The sequence below is a fragment of the Cydia splendana genome, chromosome 15 (genome assembly GCF_910591565.1).
Source record: "Cydia splendana chromosome 15, ilCydSple1.2, whole genome shotgun sequence".
Lineage (NCBI taxonomy): Eukaryota > Metazoa > Arthropoda > Insecta > Lepidoptera > Tortricidae > Cydia > Cydia splendana.
The window spans coordinates 13,523,341-13,549,256 of record NC_085974.1 but is presented as its reverse complement, the minus strand read 5'-3'; the positions used below and the strand labels follow the sequence as shown (position 1 = coordinate 13,549,256).

The 25,916-nt window shown below is 39.1% G+C and overlaps 2 protein-coding genes across 4 annotated transcripts in view; both read right to left on the bottom strand.

Annotated features, from left to right (window-relative positions):
* LOC134797688 (protein split ends) overlaps positions 1-25,916 on the bottom strand; it is a 97,600-nt gene that overhangs the window by 28,105 nt on the left and 43,579 nt on the right. The gene's annotated exons all lie outside the window — the stretch shown is intronic.
* On the bottom strand, positions 697-23,940 carry LOC134797687 (malate dehydrogenase, mitochondrial-like). Of its 2 annotated transcripts, none has more exons than XM_063770030.1 (7): positions 23,641-23,940; positions 23,084-23,300; positions 14,496-14,637; positions 8,914-9,099; positions 2,762-2,962; positions 2,216-2,427; positions 697-964 (listed from the first exon to the last, which is right to left on the bottom strand). In XM_063770030.1, the coding sequence occupies exons 1-7, from the start codon at positions 23,918-23,920 to the stop codon at positions 712-714; spliced, it is 1,491 nt and encodes a 496-aa protein (XP_063626100.1). In that variant the 5' UTR covers positions 23,921-23,940; the 3' UTR covers positions 697-711. The 2 variants fall into 2 exon arrangements, with proteins under 2 accessions (XP_063626100.1, XP_063626101.1); XM_063770031.1 differs by lacking the exon at positions 697-964 and adding an exon at positions 1,326-1,579.

Here is a 25,916-nt window from a genome sequence, read left to right as displayed (position 1 = left end):
GCCGTCCCTGTCAGCACGACGGAGATATTTATCTAAAATTCTTAAATCTGAAAAGGGGCTCAGCTAATATATCCTCACAAATAATATTTGTAATTTTACGAGTAGGTATATGAAACAAAACTATCGTCGAGTTATCGTTAGTGATCTTAATGCCAATGAATTCATGTGATATTATAGAAATCGAAGAGCAATAAAATATACGAAAACCTTTACAATTTTTATTTTTACGTTACATTTTTTCCTTTTTTTTTTAACTTTCACTGACAGCAAGTTGCGTGCAACTAAGTTTTACGTGTGACCAAACTAAGTTTTACGCGATTTTCAAATAAGTATAAAGTTAGACCAAGAAAAGCCTGCAACGATTTTGATAGCACACGCAGTGCAAGTGTTTTATTTTAAAACGTCAAACTTCTATGAAATTATGACGTATTAAATAACACTTGCACTGCGTAAGCTGTCAAAATCGCTGCATACTTTTCTTGGTGTAACTCTATGCATTAGCAATTCGTAATATAATCGCGCGGCAACCTTACTTTGAATCACTCTTATCCAAGCGCTACGAAAAAAGTTATCCGAGTAAATTTGCTCGACGCTGAATCTTGTAGCATCAGCTGCCGATATTTTTTAATAGTTGTACTTGGCGTTGCACGCTGCAAAGCCAACGTCAGCCGAATTTTTTTTTTTCGTAGCTGTGGCATAAGGTACTATGATTCAGTGACTTTTATAGCAGCAACGTTCTATACGATCATACTTCCTGTAGCACCCAAACTGTGTTATCATGGCATTCTTGCCTCTCTCTGCTTCCTGGTTCTGAAAGGACCACGATCTACCCGTGTTGACCGTTTTCGTTAAGTTGTCCAAGGCGTTCAACAGGAGAAGTGTTTCGTTGTTGGTAATATCGGGGGGGAAATCGTACTGGCAGCAAATCCCGTGTTTGTTCAGGAGGACTTCGATGGCGAGGTAACTGGGTGAGAGAAGTTTTAGTTATCCACCAGTATTTGAAGTATCATGGTATATCTTTATTACATGATAAGGACATCAATGGATAAGTTAAGAACATGTATCATCATGATTTACACTTACAAATATAACATTTAGAAACAAAATGAAGATAGGTATTTTTGCTTTTTATCCAGCGAATAGGTATTTATCTACATTTAAAATAAAAAAACTATTTTCTTAATTGAAAACTTTTATTGCTCATTAAAAGTACACCAAAAAACCACTCACTCATTTTATAGAACGTTGCACAAAACAATTTTCCCATGACCCAATTCAACAATTTTGCTACATAAAAGTAAAAAACACAATTTTATTACAATCTGTTCCAAATATCACATTTCAGCACACATTAGCATAAGCATAGTCTTGGTATCTCGGGTATAAGAAGTTTAGCTGGCAGGCATCAGTTTTTGGCCAGCTGCAATGCTTGCAGCACCAGCTGTCGACCATCGCGTTCCTTCTCCACATCACTTCTAAAGCGATATTCACGGACTTCGTCTCCTGCTCCGTGAGCTTCTGTAAGCCCAGGCTTCTTCGGATACCACTGCCTCCGATTTCGACAGGGTTCGCGATGAATCTGGCGGCAGAAGAATGGCTTCATGTATTCTTGATTTCAAAAACAGTTCACGACGAAATGATAGGTAGAGTTTAACGGATTTAACCGTATATTTATCCAGCGATGAAGGAAGATTGATTGAATTGAACACCGAGGGACGAAGGATTAATTTGATTCTACATATTATAATTACGATAAAGCAACGATGGTAATTGTAACTTGGAAATTGTATTCGGGTATGAAATAACGTCAATCAATTTTCTTAAAGGCTTGAAAATCGGTGCCACATCACAGTTGTGCGTGCAAAGTGCCAGTACACGCGCCCAGTAGGTCAGACAATCTCCCATAATGAGATCAGAGAGCTCAAAAGATGTAGGTACAGTCACAATTAATGTAGAGTCAGCAAAACTATTACCTTAGCACCCCTGCATTAGTTATAAATAAGCTAATCATTTTGTTCACTGTACTTTTTACGTGGCTCACTAGCCACGACGATCTTTGAAATTATTCACTAATAATCTCAAAGATCCTAGGTACGTCATAGTCTAGCTGCGCATAAACACCATGGCTTGCGAGCTCTCATTAGTAAGGGTCTCATGCTATTACAAGACTAAAGAGGTAAAACTTCTACATTTTCAGCATCTTAATAGGACTTACTTAGCTGGTGAGACCTGTTGAACGGAATTCGTCTCAACAAAACCCGTGACTCTGGGTATGTCGACGCATAGCAACGCTTGGGCAACCTGACTGACTAGCCTGGTCAGCGCATGCGCCTCGCTGAGGTCTGAGCTTCTCGCGCAGTGGCCCTCGTAACGCAGTATAGCTTCGTCGGCGGACCGGACGCATTGTGTCATGTACTCGGCGGTTTGCTGGGAAGAAGGTGGGGTTTAGGAAGAAAAAGAAAATCGGAAGAAAGATATGATAAGAATTGGATAATTGTGGGTTAAAGATTACTTTATGTTTTAAATTATTGCTAAATATGAGGATTGAGCTAAGTGTAGTTATCTTATTCTCAATACGACAGAGTTGCATTGCAGCACATCACAAATGAAACGGGAAAGCAGCACTTAAACTGAATTCGAGGATATTGATTTGTTTTCTTTTTTTTTTTGATAGCTACTTCTGATATCCTATGCTAAGTCTACCGTAAATAATATTACTCGGTACTGTATAGTTTTTCGTTTGAAAATGTTTGAATGATACCTCGCAAAATTCAAAGTAGTCGACGGCCCTAGAAAACAGCGGCACTAAGGTTTCCCCTTCCGTGCCTCCAACGCACGGAACCTTCGTGTACCGGGGCTCTAGGCCAAGAGACAGCGCGGCCAGGGTGCTGGCCCTCATCTCGGGCACGGCTAGCGAGCCCAGCACTCTCGCTGGGTCGTACCAGCCGGTTGATCTTAGCGTCTGTAATTGTGATTATTTTTTAGTTTGCTTTCCAACATGATCATGAAAAAATATGCTCATCCCAACAGTGTAGTACCTACTTCATCTACTCTACCTACTCCTCATCATCATCATCCTACTCTTTTCTTGTCTTCTAAGGACCTACCTACAACCTACATTATTGAGATTCACTTTATAAGTAGGTAGTAAAGATTATCAGTAAAACTAAAGTAGGTATACCTACTGTTCATGAGCTTGGTAACTTGTAAAAGAGGTTGTCTTATCCTTGGATCTAACAACATTTACTATAAGAATTTTGGAAGGATTTTTGTACTGGTCTTTTTTGGAGCGCAATTTATCTAAACCTATAAAGATTTGGTGAAGATACGTTCACAATCCTGAAATTCTAGATTAAAAGGCATCGCCTGAAGACTTGACGATAGTCAGAGTTACGGGCACCTAGTATAACCTCTTACATTCGAACAAGCTTCCTCTCATAAAACGCCGATACCTCAGCGAATTTATGACGGATGGCCAATAAGCGTGTTCGCCGTCCGCTTTTATCTCCTGGCGAGTGTCATTGATCTGTTTACAAGACCATCAATCGGGGTTCGACTGTTATTGGAATATGTGTAGTGGAATATTTGTGTGTAGGGGCTCGATTAGTAATGTTATAGTTAGATATGAAAGTGAAGATATTATTTACTCAGTCGCTCAAAAAGTGAGGATTATTTTTATCCAGAAAATCATGACTTTAGGAAACTGAATGGAGGATTGAAGAAGGAACCTATAGGTATAAAAATAATAAATTCCAACGAAGCCGCCGATAAAAGCTAGTTTAGAATAAACCTAAATAGGGTCACTATATAATATATACTCTTGTATAGTGCAATTTACTACAATCCAAGCCAGAGCCGGTTAAGTCCATATTGGACAGAGCGGCCGCAGAGAAAACTCCTGAGACCCAATCGTGATTCATCGCGATTGTGAATGCATAGAGCTACATGTGAGCTCTATCTGTGTTACCACAAGGAACGACCAGGGGATTTTCTGACATGAATGAAGCAGTTAATATTTAGTTTCATCTTTATAGTTCAGATCAAACTGACGGAACCCAACAGATTGAAGTAACACTGGGTGTGTAAAATATTTATCATCCAGTCATTGCGTTTGTTTCGCGATAAAAAGGGAACCCGCTGCGGGGGTTTATCCCAATTTTCCCTCTCCTTAATGATTTATGTTATCTTGCTCACCTCAATCTAGCTTGGAATACTAAATTGCTTCGATTTCGCTCTTTAAGCGATTAGGTACGACTAGGGAATGCAATCTCGATCTCGCAATTTCAAGATCTCGCGAGATCTCGCACGAATTTTCGAGATTCAATCTCGTTGACAGGAAATCTCGATTTTAGCAATCTCGGTCGAGATCTTGTTTAATATTTTCGAGATCTCGAACGAGATTGAATGATTGATCCGTGTGAATTACTTTGTTTTGAGTAATCTTTTTGACCTTAGGTAAATGTTATTCAGGCAGTGCTATTGTATGTGGCCGGCTTTAGCTGACGATAAAAGCACTGTGGCGCGCTCTGTGCGGAAAATTTGGACGAACTTAACGTACCCAGTCACAATTATTTATGATTTCGCTCGCTTACTCTATATTTTTTTGTAAAGTTGCTGAGTGCTTGTCGAAAATATCAACTGAGCATGTTACTGCCTCTGCTTACAATTTTGTAAAATTTAAAATAATTATTACCACTTTTTCATAATTACATGCAAATTAGAGCACACATATTATTTGGTCTTTTTTTTATAAAAGAAGTATTTTTATATAATGTTGATTAAATTGTTGATCTTCAAAATAAAACATGACGTACCTACTCTAAATAAGTAGTATACTTATACGGAATTCTTAGAGAGTTTGCTCAAAATAACACATTTTTAGTTACTTTGTCTAATCTCGATCTCGTCGAGATTAATCTCGATCTCGAAAGTGTGACGGTCGAGATCTCGAATCACCCTATCTCGATTCAGATTTTTCGTGCGAGATCTCGAATCGCCGATCTTGGTGCGAGATTGCATTCCCTAGGTACGACTCCTTGAAGAAAAATAACCCGTCTATAATCTTGGTTTCAATGTCAAACAAAACTCATCTAAATTAGTGCAACTAGCATAATATCAATGATATGATATACTTAATATATACAAGTGTTCTCCTCAATGATACAACTTGTTTAATTATAATTAAGTTTATATATTTCGTGATCAAAAACTACTAGTTAGCAAAGCCGTATAAACTCAAAGAGCCAAGAAAGCCTTTGTGTTGAGTTTGGTTTCTCAGAATTAAGTTGACTTTAATGTTTGGTTTTCAAAGAGAGGCAAAAATAGCGGTCCAATAATTGCCATTAAGATATTAGCTTTTTACTAACGAGTGGCGAGATAGGCCAGTTAATAGCTAGGCAAACAGAAATCATGCATATAGAGTTTTTACGGCTCGTACCGTCGCTCTCGCTCATAAACTAAGCATACTACTACTAGGCCGTAAAAATAATATTGCCTAGGGACTATCGTAGGTACTAGGGGCTATTCATAAATTACGTCATTTCAAATTAGGGGGGGGGGGGGTCTGGACATCGGATGACGGTAGCATGAAGTAGGAGGAAATGGGGTCATTTGAAGCATGATTTTTGGATGATTATAGGGAGGGGGGGGGGGGTCAAAAATCGTCAAAAATCGATGACGTAATTTATGGACAGCCCCCTAGCTCGCTATCACGGGTAGACAAATAACAGCTTTCCGGAGTAGTTTGCAAATCACCATGTATAAATTAACAAATTGAAGCATTTTACAAACAAAACTAGATCAAAGATTAAGTTTTAAAACAAACTTTTTTAAATTTTTTTGCTACTTAACTACAAATGTGGGAACGTAGGTAGGTAACTAATAGAATAGGGAATTTCGTAATTGATCTAACTAAAGTTGATGTTGATCAACGACGACGACTAAATATAGCATCAAATTAATATGATGATGATGATGTCCTCCCAGACGTATCCGTCGACGGCGACACCCGGACAAATCAGTATCAGGTATTCTGTAAATTCTGACGTGCATGGGCTCGAACGTGACTTGCGAAACCGAGTTTTGTTTTAAACTTCCGGCCGCAAGACATGCAGTAAAGCTCGCCATTTGAGTCGTAAGTGTATGTGTAGGAGGGCTTGGGCCGAGCTTTTCGAAGCTGGCGTTTAGCATCAAGATCTTCGAGGCGTGCACTTTCGAAGTCGTTGAGACCAGTGTTGACCGCAGTTCGCCAGTCCGATCTCCGAGTTGCAAGCTCCTCCCACGATTCACACGATAAGCCGGTGGCCGACAGGTGGCGTTTCAGGACGTCCTTGTACCGCAGATATTGTCCACCGGCCTTTCGTTTACCCGAAGCTAGTTCGGAGTAAAACACAACTTTAGGCAATCTTGATGGTGGCATGCGTACAAGGTGTCCACACCAACGCAGTTGACCATTCATGAGTAGGCATTCCATACCCGACATGCCAGTACGACGCAGAACCTCCGAGTTTGGAACACGATCCTGCCATCTCAGCCGAAGAATTGCCCGGAGACACTTTAAATGAAAAGAGTCTAGACGTTTGATGTCTCCCTTGTACAGGCACCAGGTCTCCGAAGCATAAAGCAACAAAGGTAAAATTATTGCTTTGTAAACGGCGAGTTTAGTCCGGAGGCTAAGGTCGTGTGATTTCCAAACTCGTTGATTGAGTCCGCCAAAGGCTGCAGCAGCTTTTGCGATCCTTGAAGATATCTCGGACTCGAGACGATTGTCGCTTCGCAATAGACTCCCAAGGTAACGAAAAGTTCCTACTTCATCCAAAGCATTGCCGCTAAGGTAAACAGCAGCGTCGTTCGCAGATTTGCCTCGTGCAGGTTGTTTAAGAATCTGGGTTTTACATACAAAATAAACTAAAAACAAATTTGTAAGAGCGGCGCATACCTATTTAAAGATCGGGGAAAGTAGGGACAGGGTAATATGATTTATATGATCATAACTCATAACATTCAAAACAATATCAAAGATCAGAGAACAACATCAGCCTTGAAAACAGGAACAGAAGATGCTATTGATTATTCATTAATCGGAAATCGTATTTGTAAGAAGCGTAACCTTTTCCGACCTTTTTGATGCTCTTCGTCGATATTGACTGAAGGGTCGTGACATTTGAGTATGCTTTCATAGGCGAAATTGGATTTGCCAGTAAATGCCAAACCGCTATTACCTATAGGGACCTACATAATTATAAAAACCTACCAAACAAACTATTGGATATATATACCGAACAAATAAGCGGAACATTAATCGGGGCAAGAAGCACATTTTGATTTGACATACTTGAAAACCCCAGGGCGAAAAAAACTACATATCCTCCTTCTCCATTCCTCTTTCCACATTTAGTTTCAATGATTTGTGTCAAAAAACCAGAATATTGACTGCTAAGAAGATGTTGATGATATCCTACTCTTCGAGCAACACCGGCTTCCGACATGTCGGAAGGGAGGAGCTCAAGCGATATCTTACTGTACAAATCATTCTGCCATTTTTTACAGGGGAAACGTGCATACAGTCGCACTTCTCACTAAATACATATAAAATCCAATCTGTAATGAAATAACGACACAAATACATAATAGAAAATGACACACGTCAAAGATAAATCTTGCACACCTCGATCTCTTTTTGTGTACGGACGAGTCACAATCACAACACGCACCGCCATAGGTACAGTTGTACCTATGCTTCGGTAGAGGCGAAATAGTACGAATGGCGTCGCTCCCTTCCCGGTGTTGCTCGAAGGTCCTACTATTTTGAGTGTGTTAAAGCCGTGGATATTTTTCTGTTATAGTACATAATGTCAATGCCCTGTAAAATTCAGATGCGAAATACATTAAACGAATCCTTGTCACGCAAGCGGTTCGTCATCGCTAGACGACATCGCCACTGTATTGATTTTACATTTACGAAACCATTTCAGATTGGAAACTGGAGCGCAAATAATGCGTATTGCATTCTTAAGGACTATCATATTTTACTGAATTCGGGGGTTTAGGCTGCCGGTTTTTTATTGTCCAGTCGCCATCAGATATATCGGAGCGGCCAAGGTGTTCACAAATATTTGAGCAACGCCAGTATAGACAGCCAGATATTTTTGATGGCGACTGTCCACGCGTTGTTGGGTAGGTACAAAAATACGGAGCATGGGTTTTCTTTCACCTTATCAGACCTAGATTTTGCTACTAGACCCAGATTATGCTATACATATTTTTCTTACTAGTTATCTATACATATATTGGGTGCTTTTAATTAGATCCAGTAATTTGGTCGATTTCGTGGCGGTAACTTGAGAATTGAGATAACCTAAAAAATCGTAATTAAAATAGTCGTGTCATAGAACGATCATTTACAAAAAGTTTCTCCGGTCTAATTACCTTAGATGCAAACGCAGATTTTTTTTTGAGAGTGGCCTAGAAAACCTCGGCTACTAGTTGGTTAATCTTATAGGTATCTAATTCAATATATTATTCTTTTTGAAGTTTTGAGTGGGCCCAAAAGTAAAAAACTCTGCCCATACATTTAGCCCCAAAACGTAATTAAGCACGTAATATAAATAGATGCGTTATAATCTGACTAAAAGTTGCTGTATATAAGGTTTTTTCGCGACCGGGAAACAATATTAGCTAGGTATATATATGGAAATTATAGAAGGCTCGCCCATAAAAAATCTGTTGATGTCAGTACAATCAGTAATAATACGTATGCAGCATAGCAGCAACCTGTGTTTTATACGGATCTAGTTTGATTACAGCACACACGATACAACAAAAGGAAAGTATGCACGTGGAACGGTTTACTACCTAAATTGACAAACGGTTGCTAGTGTGTAAATCGCCTTAAAAAACTTGAAATAACTATACCTCAGCGACAATAGGCACCATACACTCTATAGGTGTAGTGGCAACTATAATAAACGCCTTCGGACACTCGGTGGCAATCGCATCCGTATAGCACTTGACCAGGGGCGCTTGCGCAGCAAACCGGTCCTCTATCGGCATGTTTCTGGTCACGTAGGCCGAGTCCAACATTAGCACTATGTCCGAGTACTGCAAAGTTACAATTTTCTAGTTAAAACCGTGAAATAGTTATGATTACCTGGTCAAATCCACTGCAAAGTTATGATTTTCTGGTCAAAACAGCTGTGAAAAAGTTTAGAACAGTTTAAAGGGTTTAAAACAGTTGTAAAATAAGGATTTATTAGAATTGTTCTAACAAGAAATCCTGTCAAATATATGAACCCTATATATTCTTCCCTCAGCATTATATGTTAGTGTAGCGCCTTCTGCGCCTTTGTTATTCCTCTCACATGAAAATTCTGCGCGTTCTCCATTCCGACAAAACGTACCGACGTAATCTGTCCGATTTGAATATTGCCTAGCACTCTGGCCGCAGATTACATAATATATTGTGACAAATGCGCCACTTTCATACAAAAGGATGCCCAATTATCCCCATGCATAAAAGGTAGGTAGGTATGTGTCTTAACGCAGCGAATTGATCCGTCGGACTTGAACATTCTGCTGCGTAACATAGCAGAAGCTCTACCGCGAATACCCAAAAAATAAATTTTTCTTTTCGTATTTCGCAAGTAGGCCCACTCTGGAATACAACAATACTTTTGCCGGACGTTCTAAGACAATTCCATTATTCGTCATTTGCATAAATTATTTGGTAATAGCCGTCACTTTTTGACTAGCATTCGGGAGCCTCTTCTCAAATTTGGAATGATTCCCAGCGAAATTTTTCCATATAGGCTGGAACAAATATGTTCAAAAGATGATGGACGGAACGGAAGATTCACGGCCGAGAACCGTCGTTTAGAAATGTGGTTTTAGTGTGGTGTTTCTGTTACTGTATAGTATAATCTGTATCCCGGGTCTCGTATGGGAGTGTCAAGAGACGGGAATTTATCCCCGCCGCAGTCAGACAGATTGGCGCCGAACCACTTTAGCCCGTACACTCAATTTGAGCTCGTTTTAAAACTATTTAACGTTGCACGCCGATTTATCTTGGAGCGTGAAACCTATTTAGACCTTAGAATTTGGGCCTTTGAATAACCTTGTATGAGTGTCTTTAAATACATTACGTGAAGAAATTTATAAAGTAGGTACATAAAGTGAAGAATATATCGACATTGGAAATGGAGAAAATTGTTTCGAAAAGATTTTATGCGGAAAAATTTCGCAAATGTAGGTACCGACTTTCCATTGGCTGTTCGGGAAATGAGTAGACACAGCAGAATCATTGAAGCAGTCATATTAGTATTATATTGAAAAAATAAAGCTAATACCATTTTGTGGCATTCGGTGTCGAGACACTGGGGCCGTGGGGTCCAAGCGCTCATGTTCTTTTTAAAGAACTTTCGATAAAGCTTGCCGATACTACCGGTGACCAGAGAGCTGGCAGCTTTCTCTCGCAACGCATTAGTATTGCCATTTAGCGAGGGAATGCTGCCAGCATCTTTGGCACAATGCCGCGGGGGCCTTTTTTAGATTTATTTTAATTTAGATTAGTTTAGTTTTTAATCTTAGTTTACCATTTTAGGTAGTTTTTAATTTTAGTTTCTAATCTTATTGAATACCAATGTTATTATACTGAATACATTAATATGTTATTAGTAGTAAATAACACTAATAACAATATTTGCGTAAAGTCGATCAAACGATAAAGAAGGTGGACTAGCTGGTATTTGCTGTGGACGTAGTATCGATTGGCCCTCAGAGGTCGACGGCTTTCTGCGAATAATACTTCAACAAAGAATCTATTAGTTTATTGAATACTATGTTATTTCTTTAAAAAAACTTATTTTCTACCAAAATAATGATTTAGCTTAAAGGAGACTCCAGGTCTACAATTAATTAATAATAAGTTGACCTGACGTGTCTAGACGATTTAAATTTTGCATTTGAATTTTTAAGAGACCTCACAACGTGCTGTAATCAAATTCTCCTCCTTTTTAACGAGTTCCTAAAACTTAATTTAAACATGTTATATTTTGTTTTCCTGTGTAATTTTCATAAAATGATTGATGTGTCCTGTTCTCGACTTCTTGAGGATATTGGAGTTTATTTGTTGGCAGACACGTCTTTTTTAGGTACGCTACAATTTACATATGAATGTGACAATTTTATGGAATCAGGACCGATATCTAATCGAAATTTGTTAAAAAAACGGGTGATTAAATTAGGAAAAGAGATTGAATATACAGTTTAGCTCTGCAAACGTCCTATGTGTTTAAATACCGTAAAAGGGATAAATATTGTTTGTGAAATTCCCAGGAAAAGGGTTCGCTTATAGGACGCCGATTAATATTTGAATCAGCAGTTTACCGTGGAAATATCACGTCGTTAAAAAAAATTGCCGGGGAAAAGTTCAACAATACAATAACCTACGTCAGCTTTACACTAACGATAGGTACTCGTAACGGGATGTTTTGTAGAAAAACCGAAAACTTGGGTTTTTTGTTTGCACTGTAGGTATTCCCCATTCTTAGTCGCTGACTTGATTGTGTATTATATTAGTTAGCTTCGCAACTGGATCTTGCTCCACAAAATAGGTTTATTTGCCCTGTTTATTTCATTTTATTGATTATTCTCTTTGGTGACTTAAATATGTAGGCGAATTGACTCACAACAATACTTTTGCCGGACGTTCTAAGACAATTCCATTATTCGTCATTTGCATAAATTATTTGGTAATAGCCGTCACTTTTTGACTAGCATTCGGGAGCCTCTTCTCAAATTTGGATTGATTCCCAGCGAAATTTTTCCATATAGGCTGGAACAAATATGTTCAAAAGATGATGGACGGAACGGAAGATTCACGGCCGAGAACCGTCGTTTAGAAATGTGGTTTTAGTGTGGTGTTTCTGTTACTGTATAGTATAATCTGTATCCCGGGTCTCGTATGGGAGTGTCAAGAGACGGGAATTTATCCCCGCCGCAGTCAGACAGATTGGCGCCGAACCACTTTAGCCCGTACACTCAATTTGAGCTCGTTTTAAAACTATTTAACGTTGCACGCCGATTTATCTTGGAGCGTGAAACCTATTTAGACCTTAGAATTTGGGCCTTTGAATAACCTTGTATGAGTGTCTTTAAATACATTACGTGAAGAAATTTATAAAGTAGGTACATAAAGTGAAGAATATATCGACATTGGAAATGGAGAAAATTGTTTCGAAAAGATTTTATGCGGAAAAATTTCGCAAATGTAGGTACCGACTTTCCATTGGCTGTTCGGGAAATGAGTAGACACAGCAGAATCATTGAAGCAGTCATATTAGTATTATATTGAAAAAATAAAGCTAATACCATTTTGTGGCATTCGGTGTCGAGACACTGGGGCCGTGGGGTCCAAGCGCTCATGTTCTTTTTAAAGAACTTTCGATAAAGCTTGCCGATACTACCGGTGACCAGAGAGCTGGCAGCTTTCTCTCGCAACGCATTAGTATTGCCATTCAGCGAGGGAATGCTGCCAGCATCTTTGGCACAATGCCGCGGGGGCCTTTTTTAGATTTATTTTAATTTAGATTAGTTTAGTTTTTAATCTTAGTTTTCCATTTTAGGTAGTTTTTAATTTTAGTTTCTAATCTTATTGAATACCAATGTTATTATACTGAATACATTAATATGTTATTAGTAGTAAATAACACTAATAACAATATTTGCGTAAAGTCGATCAAACGATAAAGAAGGTGGACTAGCTGGTGTTTGCTGTGGACGTAGTATCGATTGGCCCTCAGAGTTCGACGGCTTTCTGCGAATAATACTTCAACAAAGAATCTATTAGTTTATTGAATACTATGTTATTTCTTTAAAAAAGCTTATTTTCTACCAAAATAATGATTTAGCTTAAAGGAGACTCCAGGTCTACAATTAATTAATAATAAGTTGACCTGACGTGTCTAGACGATTTAAATTTTGCATTAGAATTTTTAAGAGACCTCACAACGTGCTGTAATCAAATTCTCCTCCTTTTTAACGAGTTCCTAAAACTTAATTTAAACATGTTATATTTTGTTTTCCTGTGTAATTTTCATAAAATGATTGATGTGTCCTGTTCTCGACTTCTTGAGGATATTGGAGTTTATTTGTTGGCAGACACGTCTTTTTTAGGTACGCTACAATTTACATATGAATGTGACAATTTTATGGAATCAGGACCGATATCTAATCGAAATTTGTTAAAAAAACGGGTGATTAAATTAGGAAAAGAGATTGAATATACAGTTTAGCTCTGCAAACGTCCTATGTGTTTAAACACCGTAAAAGGGATAAATATTGTTTGTGAAATTCCCAGGAAAAGGGTTCGCTTATAGGACGCCGATTAATATTTGAATCAGCAGTTTACCGTGGAAACATCACGTCGTTAAAAAAAATTGCCGGGGAAAAGTTCAACAATACAATAACCTACGTCAGCTTTACACTAACGATAGGTACTCGTAATAGGTTTTTTGTTAGCACTGTAGGTATTCCCCATTCTTAGTCGCTGACTTGATTGTGTATTATATTAGTTAGCTTCGCAACTGGATCTTGCTCGACAAAATAGGTTTATTTGCCCTGTTTATTTCATTTTATTGATTATTCTCTTTGGTGACTTAAGTATGTAGGCGAATTGACTCAAGGCGTTTACCTACAGCAAACTTCGAAAAGCATAGTTTACGTCTCTATCACTCACACACACACACACACACACACACACACACACACACACACACACACACACACACACGCACACACACACACACACACGTGTAAGTATGTAAACATTTAAAATTGCCAATAAGTTTGGGACCGAGGAGAGACATATGCAAATGTTGAATGCCAGAAGAGTTCTGAGTACACATTCGTTATCAGTTAAATCGGATGCTCTGATTTACACAGTCATTGACATAGTAATTCTGTATATCTACAATATACAGGCAGGCCAATATATGTAACAAGTAAAACAAATCTAAAAGATAGTCATATTTAGGTCCCTACTCCCTACGTCGGTCTAATCAAATTGAATATGCAGATTTTACGACAAATGCTATTTTAATAAGGATTAAATGAAGCCGCTTAACATAAAACCCGAGTTGCATTAAAACCTAAAATAATCTGCGGCTAAAACGCTTTACATTTTTATGACAATAGGATTGCTCAGGATTTACTTAACCTAGTTATTACCATTGGCTGTTTTAATTGCAATAATGTGTAGACCAACCACTCCGGTGCTCAAAATTCGTGGTCAGCATTCTACTTAGGCGCTCTAAAGTATGCACTCTCTTTACAGCACGACCATTTAGAACATGTTCAAAACGCCTGGGTATTACTATTAACATTATTCCAATAAGCAAATCTGTAAACATCTTTCCAACTCAAAAATTCTGGTAGCTGAACTCCTGGACACGCCAGATTGTTGATATTGCAATCTAAATATATTTATTGGGACCACACACCTGCAAACACCGTTCGAGCTCATAGTTCTGGCAACTGAACGCCTCGATGCGGCAGTTGGTGTTAATGTGCAGCAAATCTTGCACTACATTTGCCAGGCATCGGGTGCAGCCATCGGGACATTTTGATTCATAGAGACGCAATCTGAAATATAAGCGGGGTGTGAAGGTAAGTTTTGGTATCAGGATGCTGCGGGCAACAGAACTGAGGGTCTACCGCCAACACCGAAAAATTTAAAATCGTTACCTATCGTTCTCTCTATCGCTCTTGCATATTCGAGCTATAAAGATTCGGTTAAACAAAATAAGCGGTCCCGAAAACAATTGATTGTTTCAGGCCATGTGATCCGATTGCGTAAAGAGCATTAAAAATGCTTGAAGGAAACCAGTATAAGCATCCTCTGATTCCTCTGTTATGATAACGAACATTAGAAATGTGCAAAGGATTTTCCTAAAAATCTTCAGGATAACTTTAAGACTGTTATTATTGAATTACTTGTGGTTCAAGGAATAGCGAATGGTACCAGATCGCGACGATAATTGCCGATTAAATGGGCCAGGTTAAAGCTGCAGCAGATGGCTTATAAGTTGAATGCACAAGGAAGACTGCTATAGGGAACAATAGCGACGTGTTGTGAAGCTTTCCACCAATAGCTGGAGTGATTATGACCACGTCAAGTCTTCTTTTGCTTAGCTCCTTCCCATTTGTTGTCCGGCGGGCCCGGCCCATTTATAAATTATTCACATTATCAAGAGTAAAAAAGACAAGAAGATCTGATCCGAGTGGTCGGTAAGCTAAAGGAATGCACAGCCAGGTTTAGCAATAAAAAGTGTGCGATAAACAGCAGGGACTGCGAGTCACGGCCGCTCGTAAAATCTCAACGCCTTTTATTACGTTCACTCGAATGATCCATATAAAGGCATGTCTAAGGCTTCTGTTAAAGTTTGATGTATGGTCCTCGAATACATAGTTACGTGGAAGCAACGCCGTGCGAATCGTAAATGACGGCTGGTGCGTGTGTGTATTAACGTTGTGTTGGAATGTTGGATATATCCTTTACGAGGCTGTGAAAATCGCTATTTCCGCCTAAGCATGTATCGCATGTATGTAATCTATGGATGGGTGGCTTGCGGAAAGCTGGCTTAAGTAAAGCAGTGTCTTTAAAGACAATTGTTTCAAACCAGTGTTTGTTATAATTGATTATCGGCATAGACGTGGCACAGAGACGGCACCGTAGGCCTCAAAAGAAAGTTTTTAAAGGGACGCACGTACCAGAAAACAGTATGGGATAGATTTTCCACAATTTGGACGATTAAATTGGAAGATTGAAACAGTTAGGCCCCGTTCGCATGGCAGCTTTTTCAACGCGCGTTAAAAAAGCGTTTGAATGACGCAAATGGATAACCATGTATGTATTCACACGAAGGCGGTTTTTAAGCGCGGCGCTTTTTTATCGAGCACTGTTCGATTTTCGGCGTTGAGCGTTGGCGTCAAATTGAATAGAGCATACGGATCTCCGTGTATCTGTTCTCACAAGCGTTAAAAAAGCGCCGGCGCTGCTGTCAGTTGGCTGTCAAGTGTCAATTTTTGGTGTCAATCGTCAAGATTATTATTAGTTTCACCTTAAAAATGTCAACTTATGCTTACAAATTCCTGAAATATTCAAGCTATATTCAAATAATACGTCGTAATAGCAAATAAAGTATGGCTTTGCTGAGATGCGTACGTGACAGTACGACTCACAAGTGATTTTTAAGCGTTCGTATGAACACAAATATTGGAAACGGTAAAAAAGCGCCAACGTCGGGTTTTAACGCAACGCTTTTTAAGCTGTCGTGCGAATGGGGCCTTATAATATGAGGGAAGTGCACGACTTGTCGTCGTTGAAGTTCACGGGGAAAGACTTTTTGATAGATAGGATTTAGGTATTTGGTTTCCTAAACTTTGTGTGTAATTTTTTCAACCCGAATCGCCTTTGCTACACATCGCGTAGCGAGAAAATTGTGTACCTTAACACATAGGACATCGGCCTGTCAAGCGCGTAGTATATTTTCATATTTATAGTGTGGATGACCGTGGTCATCCCTGGACTCTGCGACATATCGTAGCGTGACTGTGAGTGATAAATAATAAAAAGGGAGGGGAGAGAGAAATGCTTTATGATAATACTGTGCAAAAATGGAGAAGAAATATACGCCCAGCACTCGCACGCGATTTGTCGCCGGCTCTGGCAAACAAATACCTACGAGTGAATGTAGCTCCACTCGGCAGCGTTATGTTATGAATCTAAGTGATCGTGTTATCGGCTTATCGCTTAGAAAGTGAGCGCAGTAATGTATTTGTTCAGGGATGTATAAAACCACATCAATACATAGTTTGGATATGAAAGTCACAACCCACTTTTGAATTGTGATCAGTGTCGTTTACTTTAAACGATTGTTCAAACGAGGCTGCGCTCAGCCTGAAGTTCCTACTCGGTTTTTCAGATCCTAGCAATCAAACTGCAGTATTCGAACTTCAAGATATCCACAAGAGACGACACGTACTAGATCCATTCTAGATACGTTATAGTTTAGATATCAACTAGTTCTCTTTTGCAGCGCAATTCGGGCAACCAATGTCACTTTTACGTTAGATAGAGTAAGATATCTATTAGATGTGAATTGGATCTCTAAGTCATATCCTGTGGAAATCGCTCAACAGTATCTCTAGAATCGCGCAAATGTCAAATTTGACAGGTTAGATCTTAAACATATCGTTATCATATCTTGGTGATGTCTAATAGATGTCTATTTCAAAATCCGAATCGGGCCCAAAGTGCTTGTAGTAGTAATTTACAGGGCAACACTGTGTAGCGTAAATGATAGGAAGACGAAGATTGCGTCGGAAATGAAAAATAATAATAATGGAAGAACGGCATTAGGTAAATTGTATACATTGTATTTGTACCTTAAGTGACACAGCTTAAGCCGTTCTTTCACTTGTGATAGTGATTTCGTTAGAGAGTGAACCTAAGTACAGCAAGTAATGCAATGTAAGTAATGTTAGCACTGTTATGAAAACATCAGTAAAATTCGCACAAAACAGAATAATCACAACTAACTATAATAAAATAAGTAGACTTGACATTTTATCCCCAAATTATTCAGTCAAAAGGCCAATATTCTTAAATGCAAGCAGCATTGTAGGTGCAGTATACCAACAGATTATCAATAGCGAGAGACGAAAGCCGCCAACGGCAGACGCCCACGAGGGACCATCACGGATTCATGAGGCGCCTCTAGACTCTTCAGTCTTTTAACTTCCTTCCCGGCTGCATACAAATCTAAAGGCCCCAGTACACAATGGGCCATCGCCGGCCATTCCAAGGGACGCATTTATGCGTTAGAGGGAGCAAGTGATATTGCTATCTCATTCTACCGCATGGCTGCGTCCCTTGGAGTGGCCGGCGATGGCCCATTGTATACTGGGGCCTTTACATTTTTAAAGTTCATTTTGCGCAGGTATTTGACGCAAGCGTAACATTAGTATTTAAAAATAATAATATTATATACTAGACGGGCCCGCCGCTCCGCTCGCGTAAATGAAATAAAGAGTTCGTCTTATGTTTAGTTAAATACCGACATTATTATGTATTCAACCCTGCCATGGTTTAAAACTGTGATAGGGATTTCTTATTTGTAGCCGTTATTTGGATAACTCAATTCGCAAATTTGTCAAAAATTATGTGATTTGATAAAAGGCAAGATTGTATTTTTTCATCTACACGTATTTATTTCAAACTTGTTTCAAGATAAAATTATTATTTGTTCTTATAAGCCTAGTTGCAAAAACGTTCATTAGATTAATTTTCGCCTTAAGACGAATATGGACGCCCACCGCCCTTAAATCGCCTTTTCATACAAACATAGGTAGTCTAGTCCTCTCGGTCTTGCGATAGCTCTCGCCAGTCGCCATGGCCGAGGTTGAGCAGGTCTTGAGCAACTACGTCGTTTCAGCGGTACCTAGGACGTCCACTCGGGCGTCTCCCATTTTGTTGTCCCAAGTACCTGCGCTCTCTTCACGGCACGATCCTCTCCCATTCTCTCTAAGTGTCCGAGCCACCACTGAATTTAGCCGCTTTTGTCTCTCAATATTTCGCCACTATATCGGACCACATCCTTATGTCTATGGCAACAAAATTATATTACGATATTTGGCCGACCGCTGACTGTACATTAGCTTATTTTTATCAGGTCGCTCAATAACATCTGAACATGCACTTTAATCTACCTACCTAACTTACTATCAACTTTGTATTTTTGGCCCATCTCAGCATTCTTAGCCCGTTTCCCGGACGAATGGCAATGTTTGCCGAAGTCGTGAAAGTCAATCTGAATAATATAACTCAAAAATAAATTTAAAACAACAAAATACAAATTGATAATACTAATATAGTAATTACTTTGATTGATAAGAATGATAAGTCATATATGACATAAATCACTCGTATGGGCTCTATAGCCTAAGGTTGAGGTTGGCAGCACTTTTTATTTTACTTCGTGTAAAAAAACTCAGAAATACCTGTATACCAACATGACAAACATAATTTAGTTTACTTTAACTTACGGATTATTTGGTCTAATCTGTAGCACCGCCAAACGAAAGCAACCGAGAGTTGCCGAGAAATGGCCGATGAAGATTGTTATGAAAATTTCTTTTCCTTATTGTAAATTAAATACGCATCGGAAGCGATAGTTTTTATGGTCTAGTTCTATTCCCATATGTAGATAATTGATTTGAACAGGTTTTTCTTATCATACGTGCGTCGTATTCGAGAAACGTGTCAAAAACTTTTTTAGAAATTTGTAAGGCGCCATCTCGCTTCTTCCCTCGTTTTTTATCCCGTTCTGGTTTTTCAATTTTATATATATGATAGGTACATATTTTTATCATTAGTTAATAGAATGCTACAATTTAGCTGATATTATTGCATAGAGCTACCTCTTTTAATTTTTATTGGGCACGTCATTTTTGTTGTACCGTACGAAGATTTACATATACTTATTCGGAAATTTTCGCGTCTCATTTTACAAAAAAAAAATTGGAAAACTTGTAAATACAATTATGTACTTATGCTGTCGCTGCATTGCAATCTTCGTAAATGGTCGGATCTGTAACTTTGAAATTTCAGAATCACCCAATCGATTCAAGCAATGCAGAAACGTTCCTGTACACCACTGTACACGTACAGCAAGATAAATTTTATCGCAGTCCCGTGCAAAATTATGTTTTGACAGCGGCGCGGAACGGTCCCCTGTGGCCGGCAAACGGGACGGCACCTTATTCCAGCCGTTTACCGAGCATGGGTAACTTTGTCACTTTTTATGATATAGGAGGCAAATGAGCAGACGACTCACCAGATGGTAAGCAATGACCCTCGTCCATCTTAGGATATAACCAAACCGAGACGCCATGTCTGTAATTTTCGGTACAAAATAGTCCGATTGCGGGGGAAGCGGGGCACGTCAAATGTATACGTAACGTAAAAATAGCCATGTCAGATAAACGTCAGTCCATACAATGTGTATGACCATTGGCCGCCTATTTTCGACAGAGGGGAACGCCTGTTAATGGCTACTCCGTTTGGTTATATCCTCTAAGTCGTCCATGGACAACTGCAAAACCAGATGTGTTGCAAGTTGGCATTTAAAATGGGAGCACGCTATTTTTTTTAAGTTTGAAGGTGGTCTCGGTCCTGAACCTGAAACACCGCGGGCGTTTAGCTGTGCAAGACAGGAAGTTTCTGGAGAAACGCACAGTTGAGGAGTGCCAAGATGGAAATTGTTAAGTTTGTGTTACTCGTATAAGGGCTTTCTTCGATCTCGCATAGTTTTTACAGATCATATTACACCGGTTTGCACAAAACATAGACTTGCCCACCCTCGCGGGTGTAATGGGAATACACGGCCTGTTTCGTGAAGCGGTGACGTCACGGCTCGCTGCCTCCGCGGTATAGCTATACAAGATATAAAGCCTGACAACAGTTTATTTAACCCTGAGATAGTGTCGCTGCAAACAGCTTACGTATGGCAATAATGTGCGTACGTCATGTATAGTCGGGGTAGTGGGCATTGGCTTCATGTTGATACGTGGTTGATACTCGTATAATGTCAAAACATTGCTTACAGAGAATTCGGTTCATTCAATTTACCTATTCGTCAAAATCTGATTCTAAATATTCAATATTATTATATTCTTCGTTTTCTTACTCTGACGAAGTCTGATTTTCATCAGATGTTGTGTCGCTTTCAGGACCACCAACCTCGATTATAAAACGTTCAGTCTCCAATTCGATTATAGGATTTTTATCGTCGATCTACATAAACCTTAAATGAAATATTAAAGTTTAAACCTAATAACTAACCAGTTCAATAAAACCGCACTATAAAATGTCAATACCGGTCATGTCAACAACCAACTTTAAAACATTGTTTATTGGAATGCTATGTAATCCTTCGTCTTTTTTAAGCTGTAAGTATTTGATTGCATTCACTACAATTTTTTTCGCATCTTTGGTAAATTTTTTTGGCATTTTTTAATGAAACCGTTTATATTTGAATATATTCGTAGATATTTTCCGTTTGTTTACATCGGTGACATTCGATGACATCCAACGTTCGTTGTCAAAGAGTACTTGTTGCCAGTAAAAGAAATTAGTACCATTGAAAATCCGCAAAATGGCGAGGGTCAAATAAACTGTTGTCAGGCTTTAACAACAGTTTGTTGGCAAATTAGCTTTTCTTGGGTAATATGTCTGGGGCTGCCTTGCCAATATTGTTAGGTACGTATTTCGAAACTGAAACATGTAGAACGACGAAGTCTTTACTGTACACGGCACGCATAAAATAAAAAGTGCAGGAATGGAACATTTAAACATCCAGCAATCCAGCAACATATACAGTCAGCAGCAGAAGTTGCTAAATTACCTTGACACGCTCTTATTCTCTTAACAATAAAGTCGCGTCAAGATCATTTTGAACACCTGGCTCGCTTAGCAACTTCTGCTGCTGACTGTACAATACAAAATGTGTACCTACCTAAACAAAGAAGCTATTTTTTAAACATACAGTCTGTTAAAGAGTTAAAAGTGTTAAGTCGGTTTCACAAATATTCTGTTAGAAGCTACCTACTTAAATCAGGGCACACCCTTAGGGAAATTTTCGCAGTACGTGACATTTAGGAAGTTGGTGGGACGTACGGTAATGGCTAACCGTTTATATTGCGTCCAGAAATATCAAATGCCTTATATAAATAGAACACTTGAAAGGCAAGTAGGTTGTTAAGTTGCTGGGTACATTGCTAAAGCTATTTAGAAGAGCTTACACTCCACCTACACAGTTCTTCACTGTGTAGGTAGAGTGTAAGCTTAGGCAACCAAACGTAAGGAATAATTAGTTCGTAAGAAATGTTGTACCTATCTAAGTACATATCTTATTTAACGTAACCTGTAGTAAATGTTTTCTATTTATACGACTACTAAGTAATACTTTTTCTAAACATACGATTGATACGATAGCGCATGATTTAAGTATTAAGAAAAGACGACCACTTTTCTCCAGTGGTTCCTCATGGTCGAAAGATTAAAAACAGGTGGTTCCTCTTAACCTTCTTAGTCTCTGCGTACAATTTTTCGTACAGTCACCTGCAATAATATGTTACACAACAAAGGCCGCAAAAATATCTGACACGATCTTATTTGTAGAGCCATAAGAGAGTGTCACATATCTTTGCGGCCTTCGGAGAGTAAATATATTATTGCAGGTGACTGTACATACAAAATCTATTTTGAACTTATATTGTGTTACTAAGCGCCACTTGCACCATCCCATTAACCCGGGGTTTACCGGTTAAACCGTTAACTCAGTGTCAAATTGTACCTACTGCTAACCATGAAAACTCCAGGTTTACCCGGTTAACCCCGGGGTGAATGGTGCAAGTGGCCCTAAGGGTTCCAACTTCAAAAGCAAAACAATTGCTTCTGGGTCTCAGGAGAATAGGTCGAGCAACATACCTACTTGCCATCATACTAAAAACAAAAATGCATCTCTTCTCTCCAATAAGAATTGCTGTTCTAAATCGAATGACTAGAAAATAATGTCAAATGGTTTTAGGGTTAGTGGTCCGCGGACCACTGTCCATGGGAGAAAGTGTCCGAATTTACTACCCCAACAACCTTTAAACCCTTCGTTGACTATCCGACATGAAGAGAATTTAGACTAGAGGAATATTGTCAAAGTAAATTATGTAGTCAGTACATTTACTGCCATCTTTCAACACAAATGATTAAAACTTTCAGAACGCCATTTGACTTTGATCCTTATTTTTTCACTGACATGTAAAATGTCAAAAAGTATCACCATCTAGTCGAGGATAGGCCAATGGTATCGTGCCAGCTTTTCGAGCGATGGCGCCATTAATAATAATATTCCTCTATTTTAAATTCTCTTTGTCCGACATAAGTATTAACTTCCAAACAGTTGAAGATTCCTGGTAAAAAAAAATCATGAATCATTGAAAGTCTAAGAGCCACTGCACAAACTCGACTTACTTTTTCATGTACGGGCACTGCTTGAGCAACAGCGCCACATATTGCCCAACACCAGTGTCTGCGCCGAGCACTGACACCTGCAAGCCTGGTCTCTCTTCCACACAGGGAATAACCTCTTTCTTAGGCTTTTTCACAACTTCTTTAGTTGTCTCTTCCTTTTCTGGTTCTTCTTCTTTTTCGGCTTTGCATGGCTTGCAGTCAAGCCAGCGGAATGGAGCTGCAGGAAATATTCTCTATGACATTTATACTTTATCACATGCTGGGTCATTTTGACGCCCAAATGAAAGGTTTGTCATGTTTTTAGTTTGAAGAGTCTCGACCAACACCTAGTGAGACTCTCGCTGGGTGGTTGGATCAAGGGTCAGATGCAGAAGGCGGTAATTTTGGATACGGCGCGTATAGTACGGATAAGGAACAGCTTAGTACTTGAATAAATAAGTCATTATCAGAATCAAAGTCTGTTGACGTCCAACTAACTAACTTACTTATACATAGATACTACATATTTTATATGTAGCTTATCTTCAATTCTGTATACTATACTTGAAAGCACTTACTGCCAAAGTTAGTCCCTCCTTCAGTAATCCGTAATTTAATCTTATGCAAAATGCCTTTCTGCTTCTTGTAAGGATCACAGGGTTCAGGACAATTGGGGTCTGCGCTTGCCGGTATATCAACATACGCTCTTCTACATGGAGGGTTTTCTTTAAGAGGGTCACATGGTGGCTTATGCTTCGCGTACCACCGAAGTGAGGATACACTCCAAACGATGAGATTTGAACGGGTCTTGAAACTGGCCAAAGATTGCCAACCGGTTAATATTGTAAGTGATGTCATCCTGTTTTTGGGTTTGAAATATTTTTATAAATTTGTTGCTGGATAATTAGGCATGCTGCGGTGAAAGTTTTCTGTTATTGACAGTTTTTGACGTTTTCTCGGAGTTTATTCTTCTTGTTCTATAAAAAAAATACCACCAGCCAGGATTGTTCGAAACAGGTTAAAGTAAAATCATAGTACTTATAGCACAAAAGTACTACTATTACTACTACTGCTACTAAAGTACGAAATTGTAGATCCTTAATCCTTAGTGGTATTCTAGGTCTTTCGATGTGGTAATGTTTGTTCTCATTTCGTATACTGGCAAGGATTAGTCTTTTTGTTCCGATATCATGTCAATGTCACACATCAAATTAAATAGATAAATGCGTGCATACACGCAAGCGGTTCGTGGCGGTAATATCACAAAATCGTAATTTTTAGTCGGAAATATAGTTAAGAAATCCTTACAACAAATAGCTTCAATGCACATATGTGTCGTGTCATTCACAATTTGCCAATAGAACTCTATTTCCACAGTCATGCTTATTTCGAGGCAACTCCTACAAATCGAAAAAATTACTCTGGTATGCCCATCAGATATGTTCGAAATGCTGCTATTGTGTGTTTAATTCCTCAACAACCTTACAGCAACAACAAAAGGAATGCGGGAGACAAGGTACATTATACAACCCCTTCCGTTTCATAATTATCTCAGCCATTCAGCCAGTTGAAGCAACATTGCAATTCCGACTGAATGCATTCCAATATTTCCAATAACTGTAGTTAATGAATGCAAAGGCAATATGGAGCTTCCGACTTATTTATAGACTTTGTCGAACAACAGAGAGGGAAAGCGGCCGGGGTCGGCCAACGTGCCGCCCTGACATTGCTGTATTTATAGCTTACTCATCTGCTATTGGTTTCTTTGCCACTTATCTAAAATTGTTCGTAGTATTTGGGCAGAATAGATTTGTCAGACCAACTTGGGTTAACGAAGATATTTTAAATTCGACAAGGTATATGTACAGTCTCGGTGTACAGTCGGTGCCCTAACATAAGTATCAACTTTTCTATACAATTATAATAGTTGGTACGTGGGTATTTAAATTGGGGCACCGACCGTACTATGTTGCTTTTCAGGCCACTTTTAGTAGTTACAAGGATCACGGGTGATGACTGTCTAAGTCATGGGTGTTTTCTACTATGTATTTAAGTATAAATATTTATCCCAACAAAAACATAAATGTGAAATGAGAGCCAAGTTCAATATTAAGAATATTTGTCGTTGTTGACTCGCTGACAAAAGAATTGAGATCATGGGTGCCAAGTTCTGTGTTGTGTAGAAAATCCTGAAATTATAAAGGATTTGTCTTGGCTAGTTTTTACGTATAGACTACTTTTCTAAAATTTGGTTTGTTGGTAAAAGCTGGTAAAAGTTGGTAAAAGTTGGTAAAAGGGGGACAATGATTACTCGCGTCCGTGGGAAGATTACCTTAGATACCCCGCACGTGTCCCCTGGGTGGTGCTAAAGAGTAATCAACTTTGGCTGCTGCACTGCACTATTCTATACGAGAGCCTCGCAGCTAGTAAAATAGAAGCGAATAATACATGAGCACAATGATCACACGCACCAGAGATCTCGGACCATCGGTCCGAATTTGTCAGATTAATGTAGAAGGTATTAGTAGACCGAAATGCGACTACATTTCCAGACTTCTCAAAGACTACAAAATCGACGTCCTGAACTTACAGGAAACCCACACCAGGGATGAGCAGGACATCGAAAATAGAGGTGATATCCCCGGCTTTAGACTCCTGAAAGCGTTAAACCACCGCAGCTACGGCATCGCTACCTACATTCGATCCGACCTAAATAATAGTAACGTGATTTTCTCGGACGCCACTGCTGACAATTTCATCATCATCGCCCAGGTAGCCGAAATTAAGATTGCCAATATATACAAGCCCCCTCTGGCCAGTTGGGCGAATAATGGACCTCCTGTTTTTGGGCACC

Bases quoted from the DNA above. Each gene is read 5' to 3' on its own strand.
- LOC134797687 (XM_063770030.1), bottom strand. From the start codon at position 23,920: ATGACATCACTTACAATATTAACCGGTTGGCAATCTTTGGCCAGTTTC. The intron at 23,301-23,640 runs GTAAGTGCTTTC...TATTTCCTGCAG, and splicing joins AGGAGGGACTAACTTTGGCA to CTCCATTCCGCTGGCTTGAC. The intron at 14,638-23,083 runs GTAAGTCGAGTT...CTTATATTTCAG, and splicing joins CAGTGCCCGTACATGAAAAA to ATTGCGTCTCTATGAATCAA.